Below are 20,678 nucleotides of genomic sequence, written 5' to 3'. Positions count from 1 at the left end.
CTCCCTCCCTCCCTCCGCGACTCACTTCTAGCTGCCTGTCTTTATTCCTCGTGGAGGGTGACCCATCCCCCGCTGCGTTTCTTGCCTGTTTATTGTTGCCAGCACAGATGGCTGCCACAGAAGTTGTAGATCGGCTCATGGCCGGCCTGCTTGATCTCTCCTCTCCCCTCACCCTCCTCCTCCTTTCCCTTCAGTGTAGCTACAGCTGACTCTGCCTCCTCCCAAGGATGTGTCTTTTTGTCTCTCTTCCTCTCCCGCCCAAACGGCCTCCTTTTATAGCCTCTCCTGTCTCCGCCCCCCTCTCCTCCTCCTTTCTGTTTTGGGTGAGCCGGAAGTGCTGATCCTGGGCCTTTGCCTCACCCCAGCCACTCTCTGGCTCTGGAGGACTCTCTGAAGGCAAGTCTACGCTGCTTCGGCTCGTTCCCTCCCCCACTACACTTGGCTGGGCAGGGCCGCCTACCACCCGCCACGTGCTAATGTGCCACAGGTGGTACACGTACCACCGGTTGAAAAGCCCTGTTCTAAGGGACTCTCTTTTGATATGCATTTAAAGCCATTCATATTGCTAATAAAACAAGTGGGTTTGAACTTCCTGAAACTGTTTATTTAAATAAAACTATTCAAAATTTGGTGCAAAATTTATTATAGTTGTTGAAAAAAATACTATAAGAGAAGTACACAACGCAAAAGGAGTACAGACTACTGGACACTTTTCCCCGATAGAATTTCTATTGCCACCAGACTTTGTTTCTGATGAAATAGCGGAGAAAAAAGAAGAAGATGAGCATCTCCAATTGGTGAGTTGAAACTGTAATTTCCCTTTTTACCGTCTTCTGTTTACTCACCAGCTTCTCTCCATGTCATTGAAAAATTTTGTTAAAGTGAAAATAGTCCTCGACTTAACGACCATTCATTTAACAACAGTTCAAAATTACAGTGGCCTCAGAAAAAGTAACGTATGACCTCTATTTGCACTTATGACCAATGCACCACCCTTCCAATAACATGGTCACAATTTGGGCACTTGGCAACTGGCTCACATTTATGACCAGTTGTAGCAACCTGCAGACATGTGATTGCAATTTGTGATCTTTTTTGCCATTTTAGGGCAAAAACCACTGATTCAGGAAACTGAATTTGCTTAACAACTACGTTGTTTGCTTAGTGACCATGTGATTCACTTAACAGTCATTGTAAAACTGTTGTGAAATTGGTCCGACTCAATTTATGACCACAAGGATTTACAGTGGAAATTTTGGTCCCAATTTGGTTGTAAGTCAAGGACTATCTGTAACTGCAAATTGAAAATCTTAAGTTATATGAACTTTTTTAGTGAAATAGAGACTAAAATAGGGACTAAAATAGGGACATTGGTTGGTTGCGCATCGATTTGACTAGCAAAAAAGGGAATTGCTAAATGGTTGGATGAGACTACGTTCTGCCTCTTTTTGATAAAGTACAGGATTGCCCAGGTTTCTTCAGATAGCTAAGATCTGAAAATTCTGTGAATTGAATCCAGCTAAAAGTCATGTAGAGGAAGCAGGCAGCATCTTTTTATCTACTTCTTTGAGTGAGAGTCCTTCTCATATCCCTGAAAAGCTTTTCTTAAGAACTGAAATTCCTTTGTGAATGGAATAGATGGTGGCTGAGCTAAAAGGGATCTTGAATATCAGGTAGTAGCATATCCCTTAAGTAGGAAAGGAGTCTATACTGGATTATGTTTTTCTCTATGGTGCCATATTTTCTCCTTTAAATATACCAGTCTGGTATTTGAAATAGAATTTCTGAGTTCTGATTTAAAAAAAGGATCTAATAAACTGGATTAACCCAGATGAAATACATATAAGAAAACAATGGTCCCAACAATTTCATTTTTCTCATAATTTGCTGATCATAATTTGCCAATATTTTTAGTTAACAGAAACCTATTGCAAATGAAATGACAATATTCATTCTAATTTCATCCAAATGGTTTTTGAAGAGCTTTTCATTCTATATTTATATTTTTAGGAACACCCAGTTAAAGATTGGAAAGAACAAAGCGAGGATTTCAAGCAAGAACAGAACCAAGGAAGAGAAGAGAAACTAAAAAATGAACAAGAACTCCAAGCATTGGAAGAAAGAGCCAAGAAACTAAGAGAAGGTAAAGTAGAAATGTTTATATTTGCAGGATTTATATATTAAAATGTTGTTATGTAACATATATTATATGTACAATTTCTTCCAATTATTATCAGCTATATTTCTTATATAATGGTTATTTCTTCTCAGATGATAAGCAAAATACTTCTTATTTTTACAATGTAGTAAGTAAATATTATGGACAAGATTATATCTGTGATTGTTGTGGGGCAGTGAAATGGAGTCCTATGACATAGATCAGTAGTTCTTAAACTGGAGGTAATTACCCCCAGTGGGATAATTTGTACATTTCCTGGAGATAATGGAACAATTTGTAATTGCTTGTTTGTGAATTGAGGATCCAGTTTGGAACTGCCTTGTGCCAAGACACTTGTGAAAACAATGGATGTGAATGTTATTACAATGGTGTAATAACATTATTAGAGACAGGCAAAAGAGATAATTGGATCAAACAGTTTAAGAACCACTGACATAAAACCTTAAGCGTTGTATTGAGGGCCTTGAAGCAAAAAAATAAGAACTCTCTTGAGTTGTGTACATTTCCTGGTAACTACCTGGATGTGTCCTTGGTAGCTGTATGGAAGTGGCTTGCCAATATCATCATCAATATGGAGCCTACAGCTCTAGGATTTCTTTGTGGCTGCCTAACCACGTACCAATGAGGACTGATTCCCCTAGCTGTTTTTAAAATGAATGGCTGTTAGATGCTGCTATCTCCTCTGAGTGCTTGGCTCAATGAGGTAATGATGGTGGTCTTCATAGACCTAAATGGCCAGGACCAAAGAATCTAGATGCAATACAACCCAACTCGTATGTCAAGAACAGCTGGAGAGCTACTGATTATGGTTCTCCCTGTAGATTTGGCAGTGTAGCGAATAGGAATAAGATGTCATGCAGTTATGGTACTCTCACTTGGAAAAAATACAGACGATCCCCACGTTACCTAGTCTCAAATTAAAACATAAGTGCTTGTTCTCTGGATGTTTTCAAGATAGTGATTCAGAAGCAGACTACTTTTTAAGTGAATACTGTTTTAACTGCATAGCTAAATGCTGCATTCTAACGGGTTTTTTTCTTTGATAATTTACTGAGACTTGTTTCATTGTTCGGTTTCTATATAAGCCTCTGGCATTATTAAGGAAAGAGGAAATATATTTCTCTGTGTATGTATGTATAAGCGTGTGTATGTATATAGTGTGTTTGTGTGTGTATGAATATATGTACATACATATGCATAATTCTCTCTCTCTCTCTCTCTCTCTCTCTCTCTCTCTCACACACACACACACACACACAAGTACTTGCTGTTTATATGTACACTGTGAGCTTATGCACCGGAGACAAATTCCTCATGTGTCTGATCACACTTGGCCAATAAAGAATTCTATTCTCTCTCTCTTTCTCTCTGTGCCCTCTCTGACTCAGCATCTCTGAATGATTTACAAATTGTTAAAAATATTTAAAAAGTGAGCACTACAAAATACAAAAACAACATAAAACAAACAGACAAAGATGGCAGAGAAAACAAACCCAGATGGAAACAAGGAAAAGGAAGAAAGAGGCATCAATTGTCCTTGCCAAAGGCTTGGGTGAAGAGTCACATCTTTAGGGCCTTTCAAAACATCAGTAAGATGGGAGCCATTCAAATCTTGCAAGGAGAACCTCATTCCAAAGGAGAGGCACTGCTAGAGAGAAGGAATGCTTCTAGGGTCCTGTTATGTGGCACTGTTTAATTCAGAGGTCCCCAACCCCTGGTGCCAGGCTGTGGCCTGTTGGGAACTGGGCCCCACAAGCAGTCACAGGTGAGCGTGCATGTGTGCATATGAATCTGTATTTGCGCAATTGGTATGTATGTGTGCAGAACCATCCCCTCTTCCCTTCCTGCCGCCACCACCAGTCCACAGATCTGGAAAGATTGAGGACTGCTGGTTTAATCAATGGTAGCATGCCAACCCTGCGAGATGAAAGAAGCTGGCAGATACTGTGAGAGACAGGTCATCCTTGAAGTAATTAGAACCTATGCCAGGTAGAGCTTAGTACCGTGAATTGCACCCAGAAGCAAACTGGCAACCAGTGCAGCTCACAAAATGTAGATTTTATATGGCTGTACGAAGAGATGTCCATCATTGCATTCTGGACCAGCTGCAACTACCATATCCCCATGTAGAATATTTTAAATCATACTGGAGTGACCAGGGCATGAATAATTACCTGAAGGGGTCCGTGATATAGGAAGAAGGTACAATTGATAGATCTGATGAACTTGGGCAAAGGCCTTTCTGGCTACCTGCCACCTGCTTATCAAACAAGAGCTATGAGTCCAGGAAGACACGCCCCCCCAAACTGCACACTACTCTTGAATTGGGAAATCAAAGTCAAGATTGAAAAATAGCTGAAAAATAGCTTTTATCCGTGGGCTGTTAGGCTTTTAAATGGGACATAATCTTATGCACAATTGACTTGGGAGGCCGGTGTGTGGTGTAGTTGGTTCACATGGTGTGGTAGGATGGAGGGTTTGTTGTCACTGTGTGTTGGGGGGAGAGAGCACCGGGGGAGGCTGAGCTAATCTCAATGTACACATGTTGTACTTTGACAATAAAGGTTTATTTATTTATTTATTGTCAATATCCCTAGATCTGGGCAATCTAGATATCCACAGCTACTCAGTCTTAGTAGGATTGATTCGGAGACAATTCCCCACCACCACCAAAACTCTACAACTTCCAGACATTGGGGCAGAACTCAACAACCTCACTTAGCCAACCTGGACTTGAAAGATATAATTGGGTACCATCTCTGTACTGATGATACTAAACTCCAAACTGGTGAATGACCTTACCCAACCCACTATATACTATACTCTATTCCTCTCATTTCTTTCCTGAAATTGTTGCTCTATTTTCTGACCTGACCTACTTGGAGAGCTGACAGAAAGCAATTCAAACACCATTTAGATAGGAAAAATCAAATGCATGATTTTAGAATGCTGGTGGGTGGAAAGATGGGAACCTGTACTGAGAAGAATAGCATATGTGTAATTGTGATCTGTAATTGTGATGCAATTACAGATCAAAATTTAGTAAAACAAATTAGAGATTTAAATTGTGCACATATAAAGAGGATATATAATGCTTTAATTGAATTGGATTCGGAAACGGAATTGGTTAAAGACTGTATGATAAAGTGGGCACAAAATATTCAGGAACCAATCTCGTTGGACACCTGGGAGATAATTTGGGTCAGAAATGTTAAATTTACTCAGGCTCAAAACTTAAGAGAAAATTTTTATAAAATGTTTTATAGATGGCATCTGGATCCCAAGAAGTTGTCCAACATGTATCCTAATTTACAGTCTAAATGTTGGAGATGTGGTAGTTCAGAAGCTACCTATTTTCACATGTGGTGGACTTGTAGAAACATAAAAGCTTTTTGGATCAAAATTTGGTGGAACATTCAAAAGATTTTTAAGAGAAAGATAAAGTTTTCTCCGCAATTATTTTTATTGGGTATTGTTGTAGATTGTGATGTTAAAGAAACTAATTTGATGTTGAATATGATAACAGCAGCACGGTTACTGGTGGGACAATATTGGAAGAAGGATAGTTTGCCCACTATAGAAGAATGGGTGTTTAAAGTTTCGAATCTTGCAGAAATGTCTAAGATTTCTGCTTATTTGAAAGATCATTCACAGGAAAGATATATTTCAGTTTGGAGGAGATGGATAAATTATATTCAGAACAAATATGGGACTAAAAAGTTCCATTTAGCTTATGAGTAGATTTTAGTGGGATATTGTTATTGGTACTTTGTTTGTAGTTATGTTAAAGGGGAGTTAAAGCACATTATGAATTTGGTTAATTGTATATTATGCATAATTTTTATTTAGAATATGATTATTGTAACTATAATCCTGTATTTAGCTCTGGGAAGTGGGGGGGGGGAGTGGGTGGGTTTGGGGTGGGAGGGATTTGCGGATATATTGTAAAATTTTGTTTTTGTAAAACTCTTTAATAAAAAAAAAAGAATAGCATATGAAACGTACGTGGGTTTCTGTAGATAATAAGTTGAATATGATCCAGCACTAATGCAGCTGGAAAAAAAAGAGCAAATGGAATCAACAAAAGTACACCAAAAAAACTAATGTGAAGATCAAGAGAAGTTGTCATCATTGGTCTAAATAGGTCCTCATGAAGAATATTGCATCCATTTCTGGGCATTAGATTTTAGGAGGGCTTTGACAAACTGGAGCATGAATAGAGAAGAATAAGCAAGGTAAGAGATTAGGAAGATGAAACTTAAGAGGAGCGGCTAAAGCTGTTGAATTTATCTAGCCTATATAAGAGAAGGCCATGTGGAGATACGATAGCTGTTTCCAAGTATTTGAAAGGCTGTCATGTAGAACAGTGATGTCTAACTCAAAAGAAACTACAAAAAGATCCCTGTGGGCTGCATATTGACTTAGAATCCACATGTTTGTGTTTATGTATATGTGTGTTGTGTGTGTGTATTATTAATACATTAAAATCAGATAGGAACTTGATATATCTATACCTATATTTTCCCACCACCCCACTCTTTTTTTTAAAAGTTTTATTGGTATTCTAATTTTACATTTGAATATTTGAAAAGCAGCGTGGCGGCTGGGTTAATCGATAATACAATGACGTACAAATATCTTTAGTACAAATCTCGAGCTGCTACATTAAATTTTCCTCTCTTTTCCCCTTAGTATTTACTGTCTCCTGTTTAAACTAATACAATTCTTATTAAATTAATTAAATAAAAATAACATTCTTACATTTATCAATAATTTTTGGCTTATACATATCCTTATTGTTTTAACATTCAGTCTTTATGAACAATCAATGTCCTAATTAGTTTTGCCCAATTTTTAATTTCCCATTAATATTTAACTTAACATTTAATATTTATAGTTTCCAAGTTTTAAGTAACCAAAGTTCCCATTATCACAATGCATCACAGTGTAATATTCAGAATACACATCTTATCTATTTAAATATATTCTATTACTCTCCATCTCACATCAACAAATTAATAATACGATATAACATTCTTATTTTCTATTAGTTTCCAAAACATCTTAAATTTAGTAACCAAATTTTCTCTTGTTTCAACATCAAATACTTTCCCTCTTTTTCTCTTAATGTCTATTATCTCATATTTAAGCTAGTACAATTTTTATTATATCAGCTAAGTAAAAACATGTTTATTACATTTATCAATATATTTTAGCTTATATATATCTTAATTAGCTTTACATTCAATCTTGGTAAACAAATCAATATTCAAGTTTAACTTTTAATATTTATACTTCCAAATTTTAAAATACCGTAACTAAAGTTTTCTTTAGCTCAGTTCATAACAAAATCTAGTGTTCAAAGTATGTATCTTGTCAAATCGAGTATATTCTATTTTAATCCTTACTAATAAAGTCCCGGTTTTAAATATTTCTGAATTTCATTTTAATCTGGTCCTGGCTGTGCTCAGGAGTCTTGTGGGCCACATATTTGACTCTTGATGTAGAAAACGGAGCAGCGTTGTTCTGTGGTGTTCCTGAAAATGAGACAAGTCACAGAGAGTTTAAAGTAAAAGAGAATAAATTCTGGGCAGACTTCTACATTAGAAGAATTTTCTAATGTAATTGTTGTTCAACAGGTGATGGGATTATTATGGGAGGTGTGGACTCTCCTTTGCTGGAGGTATCTGTACAAAGGTTGGGATGCTGGTATCTGTCGGGGATGCTGTAGTGATGGTTTCTTGGACTACGTAGGCGATGGACTAGATTTCTAAATAGGTCAAACCTCAAGAAGGACTAGATTGCTATGACTCCATGAACGTTCCCTTAAATATTTTGCTACATATATCTCAACTACACAAATTGAAGAACCGAGTGATCTTTGTATATCGTTCTCTTTATAGGTGTGTGTGCTCATCTATCTTTCCATGGAAATTGGTGATTTTGCCCTTTTGTTACAGTACATTTATATATGGTCAATAGAATTATTAACATCCAAGTCCATTCTCCTCGTACACATGCATGAGGATAATTGTAGAAAGCCTTTTTTCAAAAACCAGCTTTTCATATTTTCTTGTCCTTAAATATGTAAACACTACTCTTTGCACTATTTAAAAATCAAGTATATCCTAATTATAAATCATAACTAGTTGAATTATGCAGTTATACTTAATTTTTATTTAACAATAATTTTTCTTCCAATGAACTTTTGCCACACACAAGGATGTAGTTTTGGATCACTGAATAAATGAACAAGAATAATGTTTTTGACGTATTTAACTGGGTTTTCTTTATCTAATTTTAGGAGTGGTAAGAAGAATAGATCGTGTTTAGGTCATATTTACTTCAACAGGGTTTTCACCCTTTTGAGAACCACTGTATAGTATCAGTAGCATTTTTTTGACCTAGATGACAAGATACAATTGTGGGAAAGCATAAAAGTTATAAATCTCTTCTCAGCCTTATTGGAGGAGAAAAAAAATGGCTTATTTCAATTCATGTATGTCATACTAAAATCATGTGTGAATGTGAATGCAATCAACATGTAGATCTAAATTTGTTGTATTTTAACCTTCAGAATGGGAGACAGAACAATCAGACATAAAGAAGAAAGAAAACAGTCACTTGCTTGAAAATGGAAAAATGAAGATAGAGACAGAAATATATATTTCAGAAAAAGGAACACAGAATCATGACAGAACAGAGGAGAAAAGACAGAAAGAAATTCTGCTTGCCAAGATGCATGAAATCGACAGGGAAATTCAAAACAATATAAAGGCGGCTTCCCAAGAACTTACCACAGATACTGTCACTGTACCTTATACATTGGAAAAAAATAAGAGACTATGCCAATTGTCAGGGACAATAGAGAAAGTATCTAATGGTTTACCACAACCGGACCACTTTAGTACGGTTATCAAAGAAGAAATCCAGAAACCGCAGTCTACAGACATCACATGCACAAGCAACGATTTGATATTTGGTAGTTATGTACCTTCCTTTGGGAAAGGGTCAGGGAGGCCAAGCTGGCTTAATCAAAAAATAGACTTCTTAGATGAACTCACTAAGGAAAATATAGGTCTTGATACTAAGAAAGAGAGAAGGTCTAATTTAATGGAGCAGCTGTTTGGTAGCAGTGTCAATACAATCACTTCACCTAAAAGAAATGATTTTCAACAAGACGTTAATGCAAACAATGGTTTTCAGGCTAAAGGAACCGTGGTCAACATTAAAAATGACACTGATCTTTTTTTTAGTGAAGAAAAGAACTTTATACCCCAAAGACAACGACTGCAACACACAGCAAATAAACCAGCAGTTAAGGCACTTGATTCTTTAGAAGATGATATTGAGGAAGTATTATTGCACTGATTTTATTCTGTAAAATATGTGAATAGTTATATTTAGTATGTTTATAGTTTATAAATACCAAGTGTTTGAAATTAAGTTATATGGCTTCAGGAATGATCAATAATGCAGCTTTTTATATAATGCCCTGGGCCTAAGCAAAAATGATGACAATAGATAAAACAACAGTTACGCAATATGTATTTTTCTGTTTTAATTTTGTTAATAGAATCACTTGTCCCTCTTCTTGGAAGGAAGTAATGTTGTCTACATATTTGTCATCGGTCACTTCAAATTGACATTTCACCAGCACATCCTAATAAATGGGGGTGTTTTTTGAATTTGAATCCTTTCTTATTTAAGGCCTTTTTCCACCACCATTTTGTTAAGTATCTCTGATAGAGAGTACTTCCTTTACGAAGAATTTTAAGTTTTGAAATTGAGGGTGCAGGCAAAACAGTTATTGTAGCAAAGGTTGGATTGTCCCTGTAACCTTAGTTTATGTTCTAGTTTACAAAATACACTTAAATGTTTGCTTTAAATGTAATAGATGTTTATCAGCCTCTGTCATAGAGTAAAATTGACTACTTGAGGATGGCAACATAGAGAATATTGTAATTTGCTATCACATATCTTCTGTTGGAAAGCTTATGAGAAAAATATTTAATTGGGAAACAAAATTTACCTCCACTTTAATTGTATCCTGCCAGCACTATTAAAAAAACTAAAATACAATAATTGGGTTGTGAATTACTAACATGAATATAATCTATTTAGCAAAGTGATATATTTGTGCAATGGAACTTTGGTGATTATGCTAATGTTCCTAGTGGGCTGCACCAAATGTCTATATCAATATAAAACATTTATTTGAAAAATATTTTAAAAGATAAGCAAAGGGATTTGCTAGCCTGTGCTTAAAGACCTGAAATTAATAATTAGATGTACACTTTGTTTTGTTTTTCATTTTGGATACAGACAATTGCTTTATCCTAGGGAACATAATTTCTATGTTCCATATGAACACAGAAAATGAAAAACGATAATGATTACTATGAATGTACAGAATTCTTTAACCTAAAGCTTATATCTGGACCATCTAAACCAGGGTGTCAAACTGCCAGCCTGCAGGCCAGATGAGTCACGAGGAAACTGAGCCCACCCCATTGCCGGCAATGGGGGAAAAGTTCCGATACATCGTGTGACGTCACATGACGTGAGTTTTACACGTCTGATCTAAACAGTTGTTCTTACTACTGTAGATGCTGATTAGCTCTTAAGGCACAAGATCCAAGTATTTGTAGCTAAAGGCAAGGAAAACATTCATGAGTAGAGTAAGGTTCAAAGCTATGGAAATATAAAGGGGAAACTCTTAGTTACCACAGAACTAAGTTTAAAAGTAAGAGGAAAGAGGAAAACAGTAAAGTTTTCCATTTCCAACACTATCATGCTGCATAGTTCCCATTTTCATTATTGTTGGTTAATCTCAATGTTACCTCAATATTGTTTACCAGCAGAAATGGTGGGTTAGGCAATATCAAAGTAACATTTAGGTTTTGTTAGTTTCCCAGACTGCTAGTTCAGCCTTCAGGCTACTTGAGCATTTGGAGAAAGAGTGCGGTGGACTCTAGGGAAAGATTCCTGTGACACATTGGCAAAACAAAAGGCTTTTGTGCGCCTTGAGTTTTAGTATTCTACTCTGTAATCATCCAGAATTCACACACACGAGGTTTGGTTTATCATAGATATTTTCTAGCTTTCCATTAGAACCGAGATAATAGGATTATGTTTTGGTTATTAGTACATTTGGAAGTAACTATAGTAGATATGCTTGCATTTTTAATGCACAAATAAAGATTTGGTATTTTTTTTCTTTTTTGAAAAATAGTTGTTTTCACCGAGAAGAAATACGAGTTCTGCTTTATACATACACATACACACATTACTCTAGCATTATGTCTGTACTGGTTGAAAATAGTAAATGCTAATTGTTTTTTATACATTTATATTTTATGTACAAGTTACTTCTCAAAATATGCTTGATTTTTTAACAAAAATATTTGTATTAAAGTATTTGTATTTCTGATCTAAACAAGCATAAGTACTCTGCTATTTTTGCTATCATAAATATTCCTGTACTTAATCCCAAAGATATGAAATGGGGAACAGAGTAGCTTGATCTCATGAAAATTGTCTCAACAGTAACAAATTCATTCACATATTATTTCACTGTAGTCCATGTGATGTTAATGTACTTTGGAATATTTTTACCTTGAATATTTTTATTCCATTTTGCACATGGAATCAATAGCAACTTGTTAGGTAAATAAGGTGAAATGGCTCATGCAACTTCCATGCTGCTGAAATACTCATGAGACGTATCTAAGTCATAATGTCTGTTTGCTTTTGCTTTGTTCAGTGTGATGATTGTTCAGTATGAATTATCTACAAACGCACTCATTACGGCTTATTCAACAATCTTGGCATAATACGATGCATTGTCACCCCTTCAAAATAGATGAGGTCAGGAAACAAGAATCATCAGAAGTCTTGGAATACACTTTAATGCCATTAGAGTATTGTAACAGAATCTCAAATGTCTGCCAAAGGCACCTTCAATATAATGTGTAGCTAGAGAAGTTGTGTGTAGGGGAGATTTTGGCAACACAAAGCTTTCTCAGAAAGAGGCTCTGATAGAAAGACTGCATGGTCCCAAACTGGATGGGGCAGGTTGAAGAGATTCAGAGTAGCCACACCTAGAATCTCTCAGAATATATCAGCTTACAAGGTTACAGCTTTAGTTTGGCAAGATTCTGTCCATAAGTGCCTTGTCCTGGTAAGGCAAGCCCATTCTATTTGTGCCGACAGAGTGGGCCTATTTTGGTTCTCATCAGTCAAAGAAGTCTGTCAGGATCCAGAAGAAGACCCTTCTCTGCTGAAGTGCCCACTCTTTGGAATAACCTCTAAGGTAAGATCTGCCCCCACTCTCCTATTCTTCGGAAAGAATGTAAAAACCTAACTCTGCCAATTGGCCTGGAATCCAAATGGGGGAGTTCCACACTGGAGGTCACTGCTGGATTGATGACAGATTCCGCACCCCATACACAACTTGTTCCCATCCATCCATTTTGGTTATCATATTGATGTATTCTAGTTGTGTTCTTTTTATTGTTTATTTTATTCTTCTACTTTCTTAGTTCTGTTCTTATACTCACTTTCTTTTTATTGTTGTAAGCCTCCTAGAGGAGCCCCATAGTGAGATAGGTGACTGACTGACTTGACTGAATGAATGAAGTTCAAGCAAAATGTGTTGGACAATTTCCGCATGTAACCTAACATAATCAAGAGAAAGTTGTGTTTGGGTTAATCCCTTGAGCTAGCCTGACAATAAGGAACAGGGAGGTCCTTCTCACACAAAGGAAGAACAATGAAATACAGAGAATATTTTGCTGAATTGGGCCATTTCCAATAGGAAGCCACTGAGTAAACTGATCTATACAGGGAAGGTAGTAATAAACTTTCAGTCAATGAGTTTCTTGGACTGTAGGAGGATGGTCAACTGGGAGATGTGTCAATCAATGAATGCAGAGAATTTGTACTTTTTGGCTAATCTTGAGCATTAATGATACACTGCATCCCTTTATCACCAAAAGTTGCATGCTTATTTCTTAAGATTTGTATCCTGCTTTTCCCCCCAGGAACTCAAGATGAGGTACATAGCACTGCCTTTTCAAATTTTTCCCCATAACAACCTTGTGAGTGGGTTGGACTGGGAGACTTCAGCATGTGTTTAGTCCTAATTACTTTCCGTGACTAAAGATGGATCTGAATCTGGGTGTCCTAAGTTTTTTGTCCAACAGCTGAATCACTATGCTGAACTAGCTTCCACTTATGTTGTGTCATCATGGCCAACATGTACTTTCCAGACTAGAAAAGGGTTCTCCCATTTGCATTAAAATCCAGAAATATGAATTTAATTTGAAAGTTAAGGGGAAAAAACAACAATGACAGGACACAGTAAATGATGTTTTATATTCCTGGAAAGCCACTCGTCTAATGCTGGGTAATTAAAATTTATGGCACATACAGAGTTTTAATCTAATTGTCTTAATTGTAAAAATCTTGTCCTAGGCTTCTGTGGATTCAATGTTCACTCCTAATCACAGTTATCACAAAACAAGGGATTTTGCATTATTGTTCAAAAGATTATGAATACAAAATAGTTTAGGAGGAAAGGAGTCTCCGGTATAAGGATTTTAACTAGATTAACATTTCAAATAATTCTCTGCCTCAGTGGAGAAATTGTGAAGTTTATATGCCATTCTGTACTCCAGCTTGCATGCTGGAGAAGCAGGCATGTTTCTGTAATCATCAGCTCTTTGCCTTGCTGAAAAGAAGTGTGAATCAAATATAAGTTTTTTGGAAACACATGGGCAAGCTGCCAAGGTACTAATGAAGGCTCATTCGAAGAAGAGTTGTCAGTCTTTATTGTACTGTGTTTCAGTCATCCACCTCTACAAAGGCTACAGCTCATTTAGTTCCAACTTTGCTGTTGGTCTTTGCAGGAAAAAAAATGTCAGTTCTGTCGCTTGCACGATGAAGCTTCTTCTGGAACTTTTTAACATTTACCCAAGCTTTTGGCTGAAACAATTTAATGCTTTAACCATACATCCTATGTTTAGTAACCCCAATTCTTAATAGTTTTGTTTGTGCAATATCCATATTTAATGTAGCAGGTTTTTTTAAAAAAAAATAAAACTCATAGACTCATAAGCAAAATCTAAAGGCTGGCTCTATACAACTAACTGAATTGAAATATGGTTGGCTAATTTGTGGATCAATGTGTTGTACAAATATTTTTATTTTATTTATTTATTTTAATTCCATTTATATCCCGCCCTTCTCCGAAGACTCAGGGCGGCTTACAAGCTTAGCAGTAGCCTTCATTCCATGTATATGCCTGCTTATTAGGGCTTTTGACACCCCCCCAAGCGGCATTATTACAAAGTCAGCTTATTGCCCCCAACAATCTGGGTCCTCATTTTACCTACCTCGGAAGGATGGAAGGCTGAGTCAACCTTGAGCCTGGTGGGATGCAAACCTGCACTAATTGCAGGCAGCTGGTGTTACTTAAGGAGGCATTAGCCCACTGCTCCACCAAGGCTCTGCATTGAGGCAGTAATTGCTGCAAAAGGGGCCCAAACCAAGTACTGGGTACATATGCATACTTATACTTTTCAGAGGTCCAATATTCTGTGTACACTCCTTGTTTTATTGATTGCATGTAATATTCTAATTTTCTGAGATTGCCATTATCAAGGAAAGAACTGTTAAATTCTAGCTGTGTTCATACTGCTTAAATCCTGCTTAAATTTCTATGGAATGTAAACGGAGAGGAATGGAACAAATAAACCATGTTAGAAGTAGGAAACGTATGCTAGCTTTCCTTGTATCCTGGATAAAGCCATTTCCCCACAGTTGGTATTCTGTTTGGTTTTCAGCAGCAACTTAGTGACAGTAGTTGGAAGTAAGTAAGTTCTAGAAAAAGAAAACCAGCTGCACAACCAGAAAATAATCCTTCTCTTCTTTTTTTTGTATTTTAAATCATGCGTATTTTTAACAGGAAGTTAAAATTTAATTACATTTAATTTAAAAATGGAAGCAAGTAATCTCATTTCTACTGAGGCTATGGTGAGAGGGAAGTGTTGAAATAAAAACTGTCAGCACTTAGATAGGTTTGGACTATAGTCATATTTTATGTAAATTTATGAATGGAGACTGATAATACCTTGCAAATTCAGATTTCTTACAGTATTAGATAAGTCTAGGATTACATTTAATTATTTCTAGTTCATAAACTGATACGTTCACAGGCAATTCCTCCCTAAAAATAATTGCCATTGATCAATTAAATCCCCACATTATATTACCTCAGCAAGGCTTAAATGAACGCTACCAGCATTTCTTTAAAAATTATGTTTATTTAATAGAACACAAAAAAGAAAAAGGAAATTGTACATATATATGTGGTATATGTATGCATCTCGTTTGTTCATAGCATTTTACATAATTGTTTCAACAGAGGATGACACCATTTCATTATAATTATTCCTTCAAAAATCTACTATTGTAATTCATAAACAACAACTAACATCAAGTCTTCAGCGCATCGAGTAACTGGGATCATAAATTTATTTTTCCAATACTGAGGAACAATATATTGAAAACAAAAATGGTGTAGAAATTGAATCTATTTACATTTTTCAGCTACTAGTTTCTATGTAGATATAGATATCAGAAATTATTAAAACCTGCTCAAAATCAAGTTAATGTACATAATGATTTTTTTGTGGCAAGTTCAACCAGAACAGACATGCCATAGTTTGCAAAATAGAACAGGTATACAGAGTTGACCACACAGACACACACACTGACAGTGTATTCACATGTTGAAGGCTGAATTATATTGTAGGAAATATCTTGTTTCTGATTTGATACTCTTGTTGCTGCTGGAAGTGATGCCTCAGATTCCTTTCAAGGGAATCTTTGTGAAATAAAATCTGACTCATGTCATAAATCAATATAATTATTTGGGAATCAAATTCTAATGTTTAACCAAATAATATGGTGCCAACAAAAAATATCCAAAAACATCAGTGTTGTTGTTTAATGATTTGGGGGTGTTAAGACTTGCAAGCCATCTGCTAATAGGAAATTAACTAACCATTTAACTGATCAATTACCAGCTGCAACTGTAGATCCAGGAGCATTTTGTATGTGTAATGATGATATATCCTGTACAGCATGTACATTTTTTTAAATGATTCTTTCATTTTTTTTAAAAAGCTATTATTTATTTTAAAATAATGACATACAAAAAGTTGCCACTATCAACCACAAAAAGGGCAGTAATTATACTACCAAGAAATATAATTATAGTGAATAAACATAACAAGAAATCTCAAATTAACAGGAAAGAACCATATACAATAACCTCAAATAACTACATAGTTAATTCAATAATTAAGGTGATATGTAAATATAGACCACTTAGCACACCATCAAATGTCTAGACTCAGTCTAGAACACTCAGACTTTTAAAAAATAGATAATTCATATTCTAGATCCACTTCTTAAAATAAAGAGAATAACTTTCTACTTACATAAAATTATCCTAGTGTCTCTTTTTAAACATTCTTTGGGAGTCCAGTAAACCCAAAGTAATATTTTCTAATGAATTAATTCCATTAATTCATACCTCCTGCTAAGAGGTATATTTAATTTTTTTAACACTCCAAGCCACTGTTTTTCCAGAACAGGATATTCCAATTTGTCATTCCTCAATTCAAATATATAACTAAAACTGACTTTTATTTTTCATTTTAATGCCTCTTTTAAAGAAGCTAAGATTTCAGGAACCATGGAAGGTGATTTAGATTTAGATCCAGATTTAGAATGCATTTCAAAGGTGTTAAATGCATGCTTTCCAAGTAGGTCCAACAAGCAGAATAATCATAATAAATCTTATTCTCAAAAAATATAGATATAAACTACAGGTGATAACAGTATGATTAACCCAAAACTAATCCTTATTTGTGCAGCAAGATCTGTAAACATTTGTTCTGCTTCTCAATATAAAATTATAGTAAGACATGTTTAAAAATATCCTAGTTTATCTTTTAAATTTCACTGCTATTAACAGTTATACAGTGGAATCTCAATTTATAAGATCTGGATACAAAAAAAATTGCATTCAAGAGAGTAAATTCTATGGTGAATTATGTCATTTACATAATTACATAATTTAGTCAAGTGATGTAAAATTGCCATGATGCATTTTTCCCTCTCTTTAATAAGTCCATTAAAATGAGGTTTCATTATGCTTATTTTCATATAATTTTAGGTATCACATGATATATCTGCTTCAAGCAGCAGATGCTGGTAGGTGTCAAGCCCCGTGGGCTCGACGCGCTCGGGAGTGGGGGGGAAAGACAGCTCCAGGAGGCCGCCTCGCAGCCAGAAGCTGGCAGTTCGATATTGTCACCAGGGAGGCTGTGTGGCTCGGCGTGACTCCAGCGACACCAGCATGGGAAGTGACTCCACAGCCCGAGCCCGAGGACACCAGCGGTGGAGGAGACGGACTGGCAACACCGCCTTAGGGCAGGGTGTCCCTGTGGCCTGCGCCTCGAGCCCAAGGATGCCAGCAGCACGGGATGGACTGGCGATGCTGCTGGGGGGGGGAAATCCCCATGGCCCATAGCTCGAGCCCAAGGAAGCCAGCGGTGCAGGAGACAGTTGACGTTGCCATAGAGGGGGGAATCTCTGCGACCCTGGCTGACACCGTAACCAGGTCCTGGCAGTCAGCAGGGCACCTGGAGAGGACTGCATGATTCCTACCTAGGGTCTGGCGCTCCGCAGCGCGATATGCTGCGCATCTTCCAGCAGGGACTGGACGGCAGGTCAGGAGGGAGGCAAGGACCCTGACTGCTGCTTATCAAGACTAAACGCCGGATGCTGGCTTGTTGACTGGGGGGGTGGAGCTATGGGGCGGGGAGGCTATGTAAAGTGCTGGGAGCAGATCACTCCCAGTGCTGACTTTGTTCCTGTTCAGATTAAACCACATGTCAACCCGTTTCTGTCTACTAGTCATTCCTCAAGGACTCCGAAGGACGCATGACAGTGGGGAGAAATCAAGGCAAAATCACTCCCAGCACTTTGTTCCTGTTCGGATTAAACCATGTCAACCCATTCCTGTCTACTAGTCATTCCTCAAGGACTGCAAAGGATGCGTGACAGTAAGTCAGAGCTCTACTTTCTTTGTTCATCCTTCCTATTTCCCTTGTGCTATTTAGGGAATGGCTGAGGGAACACAGGAGCCCACATTGGTGGCTGAGGAGGGAGAGCCAGCTGGGGCAGCAGGAGCAACGCCTGATGCAGGGGCTGGGGATGCTCAGCCAGTGGTGAGGCCCAAGGTGCGGGAAACACAGCTTGCAGCCTTGGTTAGTGAAGCCCAGGACACAGGTGCCTCGGGCCCTTCGGGGTTGCACTTACCAACCTGGACGCCGGTTGGGCACACACACCAGGTATCGTGGGACCTGTGATGGACTTACAGAAGACGATGAGGAGTGGAGCTACTCCACGGCACCTGGACGGCAGACCATGGACATCCTGAGGAACCAGTTCGGGGAGGTCGGGTACCAGGATCCCCCCTTGTGGCCAAGATGGAAGGCAGGTCAAGAGACGGCGTCATGGCTGCAGACAGAGACACAGCCCACTCAGTCGGATTCATCCCGGTTCCGTCTGGCCAGCCCAAGATTCAGAGTAGCTCCTGGGCCTGGTACCCCTCAGGTGGGAGGTCCCGGTCTGAGCGTATCAACAGCACAGTCAGTCTGTGTGGGAAGGAAGGCAGTTGGCGGACCCAAACAGAGTACCTACCAGGCAGACAGCGAGGCCACCTGGAACCTCAGACTGGCAAGTGGCAGGGCCCAGCGGCCAGCGCTTTCCCCCTATGGCCGATGCCCTATGGGGTACGGGGCCGCCTTTGGGGTCGTGGGGTCCAGTAGTAGTTTGGATTCCACAACTGATACCAGTGACATTTGACGGGAACCCGGACCATTTGGCGATGTTCCTCAGTCATGTCATCAGCCATTTAGACCGGTACGCCCGCTTCTATCCATCTCAGTGGGTGATGGTGGTGGCAGTAACAGCAGGCCTACAGGATGAAGCAGCGGCATGGGTGGTGGACCTCTACAGCGACCATGCCAGGGAGCTGGCTGATGCCAGTCTGTTCCTGGAGGCGCTGCGGTCCAGGTTTGAGAATGTCTCCTGCATCCAGCGGGCTGAGGCAGAGGTACTGGCACTGAAGCAGTGAGGCTGGTCTGTGATGAAGTATGTTCGTGACTTCTGGAGGGTGGCTAGTAGACTGAGATCCTGGCCAGAATGTCTCCTGGCCATAGCTTCTTACAGGGCACCCTTAGGTGTAGGTATTTCGTTGAGAGGTATACCAGGTCGCCCACCTGAAAAGGCTTTTGGGGCCTCCTTATCGGCCTGCGCCTTTGTGGTTTCCCCGGCTTTCACTATGGTCTTAACAGCATCCCACAACCCCCCACGTCCATTATCCACTCCCGGGGTTGGCAGGGCGAGGGGTCCCCTTGGTTGTACTCAGGGATTGGGATGAAGTCTATGCTGTGAACCACCCAGAAGGGAGCAAACCCGGTGCTGCTGTGTACCACATTGTTATATGACACTTCCGCAAACGCCAGTAGGTCAACCCAGTCCATTTGTTGGTATGACACGTAGCTTCGCAGATAGCGTTCCACCATGGCATTTGCTCATTCTGCTGCCCTGTTGGTGCTGGGATGGTATTCCAAGCTAAGACCCTGGGATGACCCGATGAACCCGATGAACTTGTGCCAGAAGCAGGCAATGAACTGCACCCCTTGGTCCGAGATGATCCATCGGGGTATTCCATGCAGGCGATACACGTGTGTGATGAAGGGTTTGGCCAGCCTCTGGGCAGATGGCAACCCCTTACAGAGGACAAAGTGTGCCTGCTTGGAGAAGAGGTCTATGATGGTCCAGATGACAGTGTAGCCACAGCTCTCTGGCAACTTGACAATGACATCCATTGCAATGTCTTCCCATGGTCGAGTTGGGTCCACCACTGTTTGCAACAACCCCAAGGGCTTCCCTGTGCAGGGCTTTGCAGTGGCACAGACATGGCACCCCCGGATGTAGACCTCTACATCTGCTTTCATCTGAGGCCACCAGAACTTTCGCCTTGCTAAATGTAGTCTTGAGAAACCTGAAGTGGCCCGCTTGTTTTACAGCGTGGCACTGTTGTAGCACTCCCTGTCTCAGACCTTGTGGGACATAGAGCTTGTCACTATGCTAGGCCAGCCCTTCCCGTCTTGTCAGCAGGTCTGGATGGTCCTGTAAGCAGGAGTCGTCTTAGATCGCCTTCTGCAGCTCTTGGACCAGGTCGTTCGCCATGTTACGGGGTACTGCCCGTGCTGCGGCTTGTCAGTAAGGGGGCATAATTGCCTGTACCACCTCCTCCCACTTGCTGTTGTATTGGGGCATTCTCAACAAGGCTTCAGCTAGGAAGTTTCCCCCCCCCCGGTATGTACTTTAACTGGAAGTGGAAGCGTCA

At 38.9% G+C, this 20,678-nt stretch overlaps 1 protein-coding gene across 5 annotated transcripts in view; it reads left to right on the top strand.

Moving 5' to 3' along the window:
- Nucleotides 1-11,612, top strand: part of LCA5 (lebercilin LCA5) — a 54,056-nt gene extending 42,444 nt beyond the window's left edge. For 4 of the 5 annotated variants that reach the window (XM_083377104.1, XM_083377107.1, XM_083377103.1 and 1 more), the window contains 3 exons: nt 649-797; nt 2,011-2,143; nt 8,757-11,612. In XM_083377104.1, coding sequence (XP_083233230.1) covers nt 649-797; nt 2,011-2,143; nt 8,757-9,550 — 1,076 coding nt within the window. In that variant the 3' untranslated portion in view covers nt 9,551-11,612. The remainder of the gene's footprint in view (nt 1-648; nt 798-2,010; nt 2,144-8,756) is intronic. The other variant, XM_083377106.1, reaches the window with a different exon arrangement.
- The last annotated feature ends 9,066 nt before the right edge of the window (nt 11,613-20,678 follow it).

This window comes from Vipera ursinii (genome assembly GCF_947247035.1).
Source record: "Vipera ursinii genome assembly, chromosome: 1".
Lineage (NCBI taxonomy): Eukaryota > Metazoa > Chordata > Lepidosauria > Squamata > Viperidae > Vipera > Vipera ursinii.
Note: the sequence above shows the minus strand (reverse complement) of the source record. Positions and strands in the feature narration are given on the sequence as shown.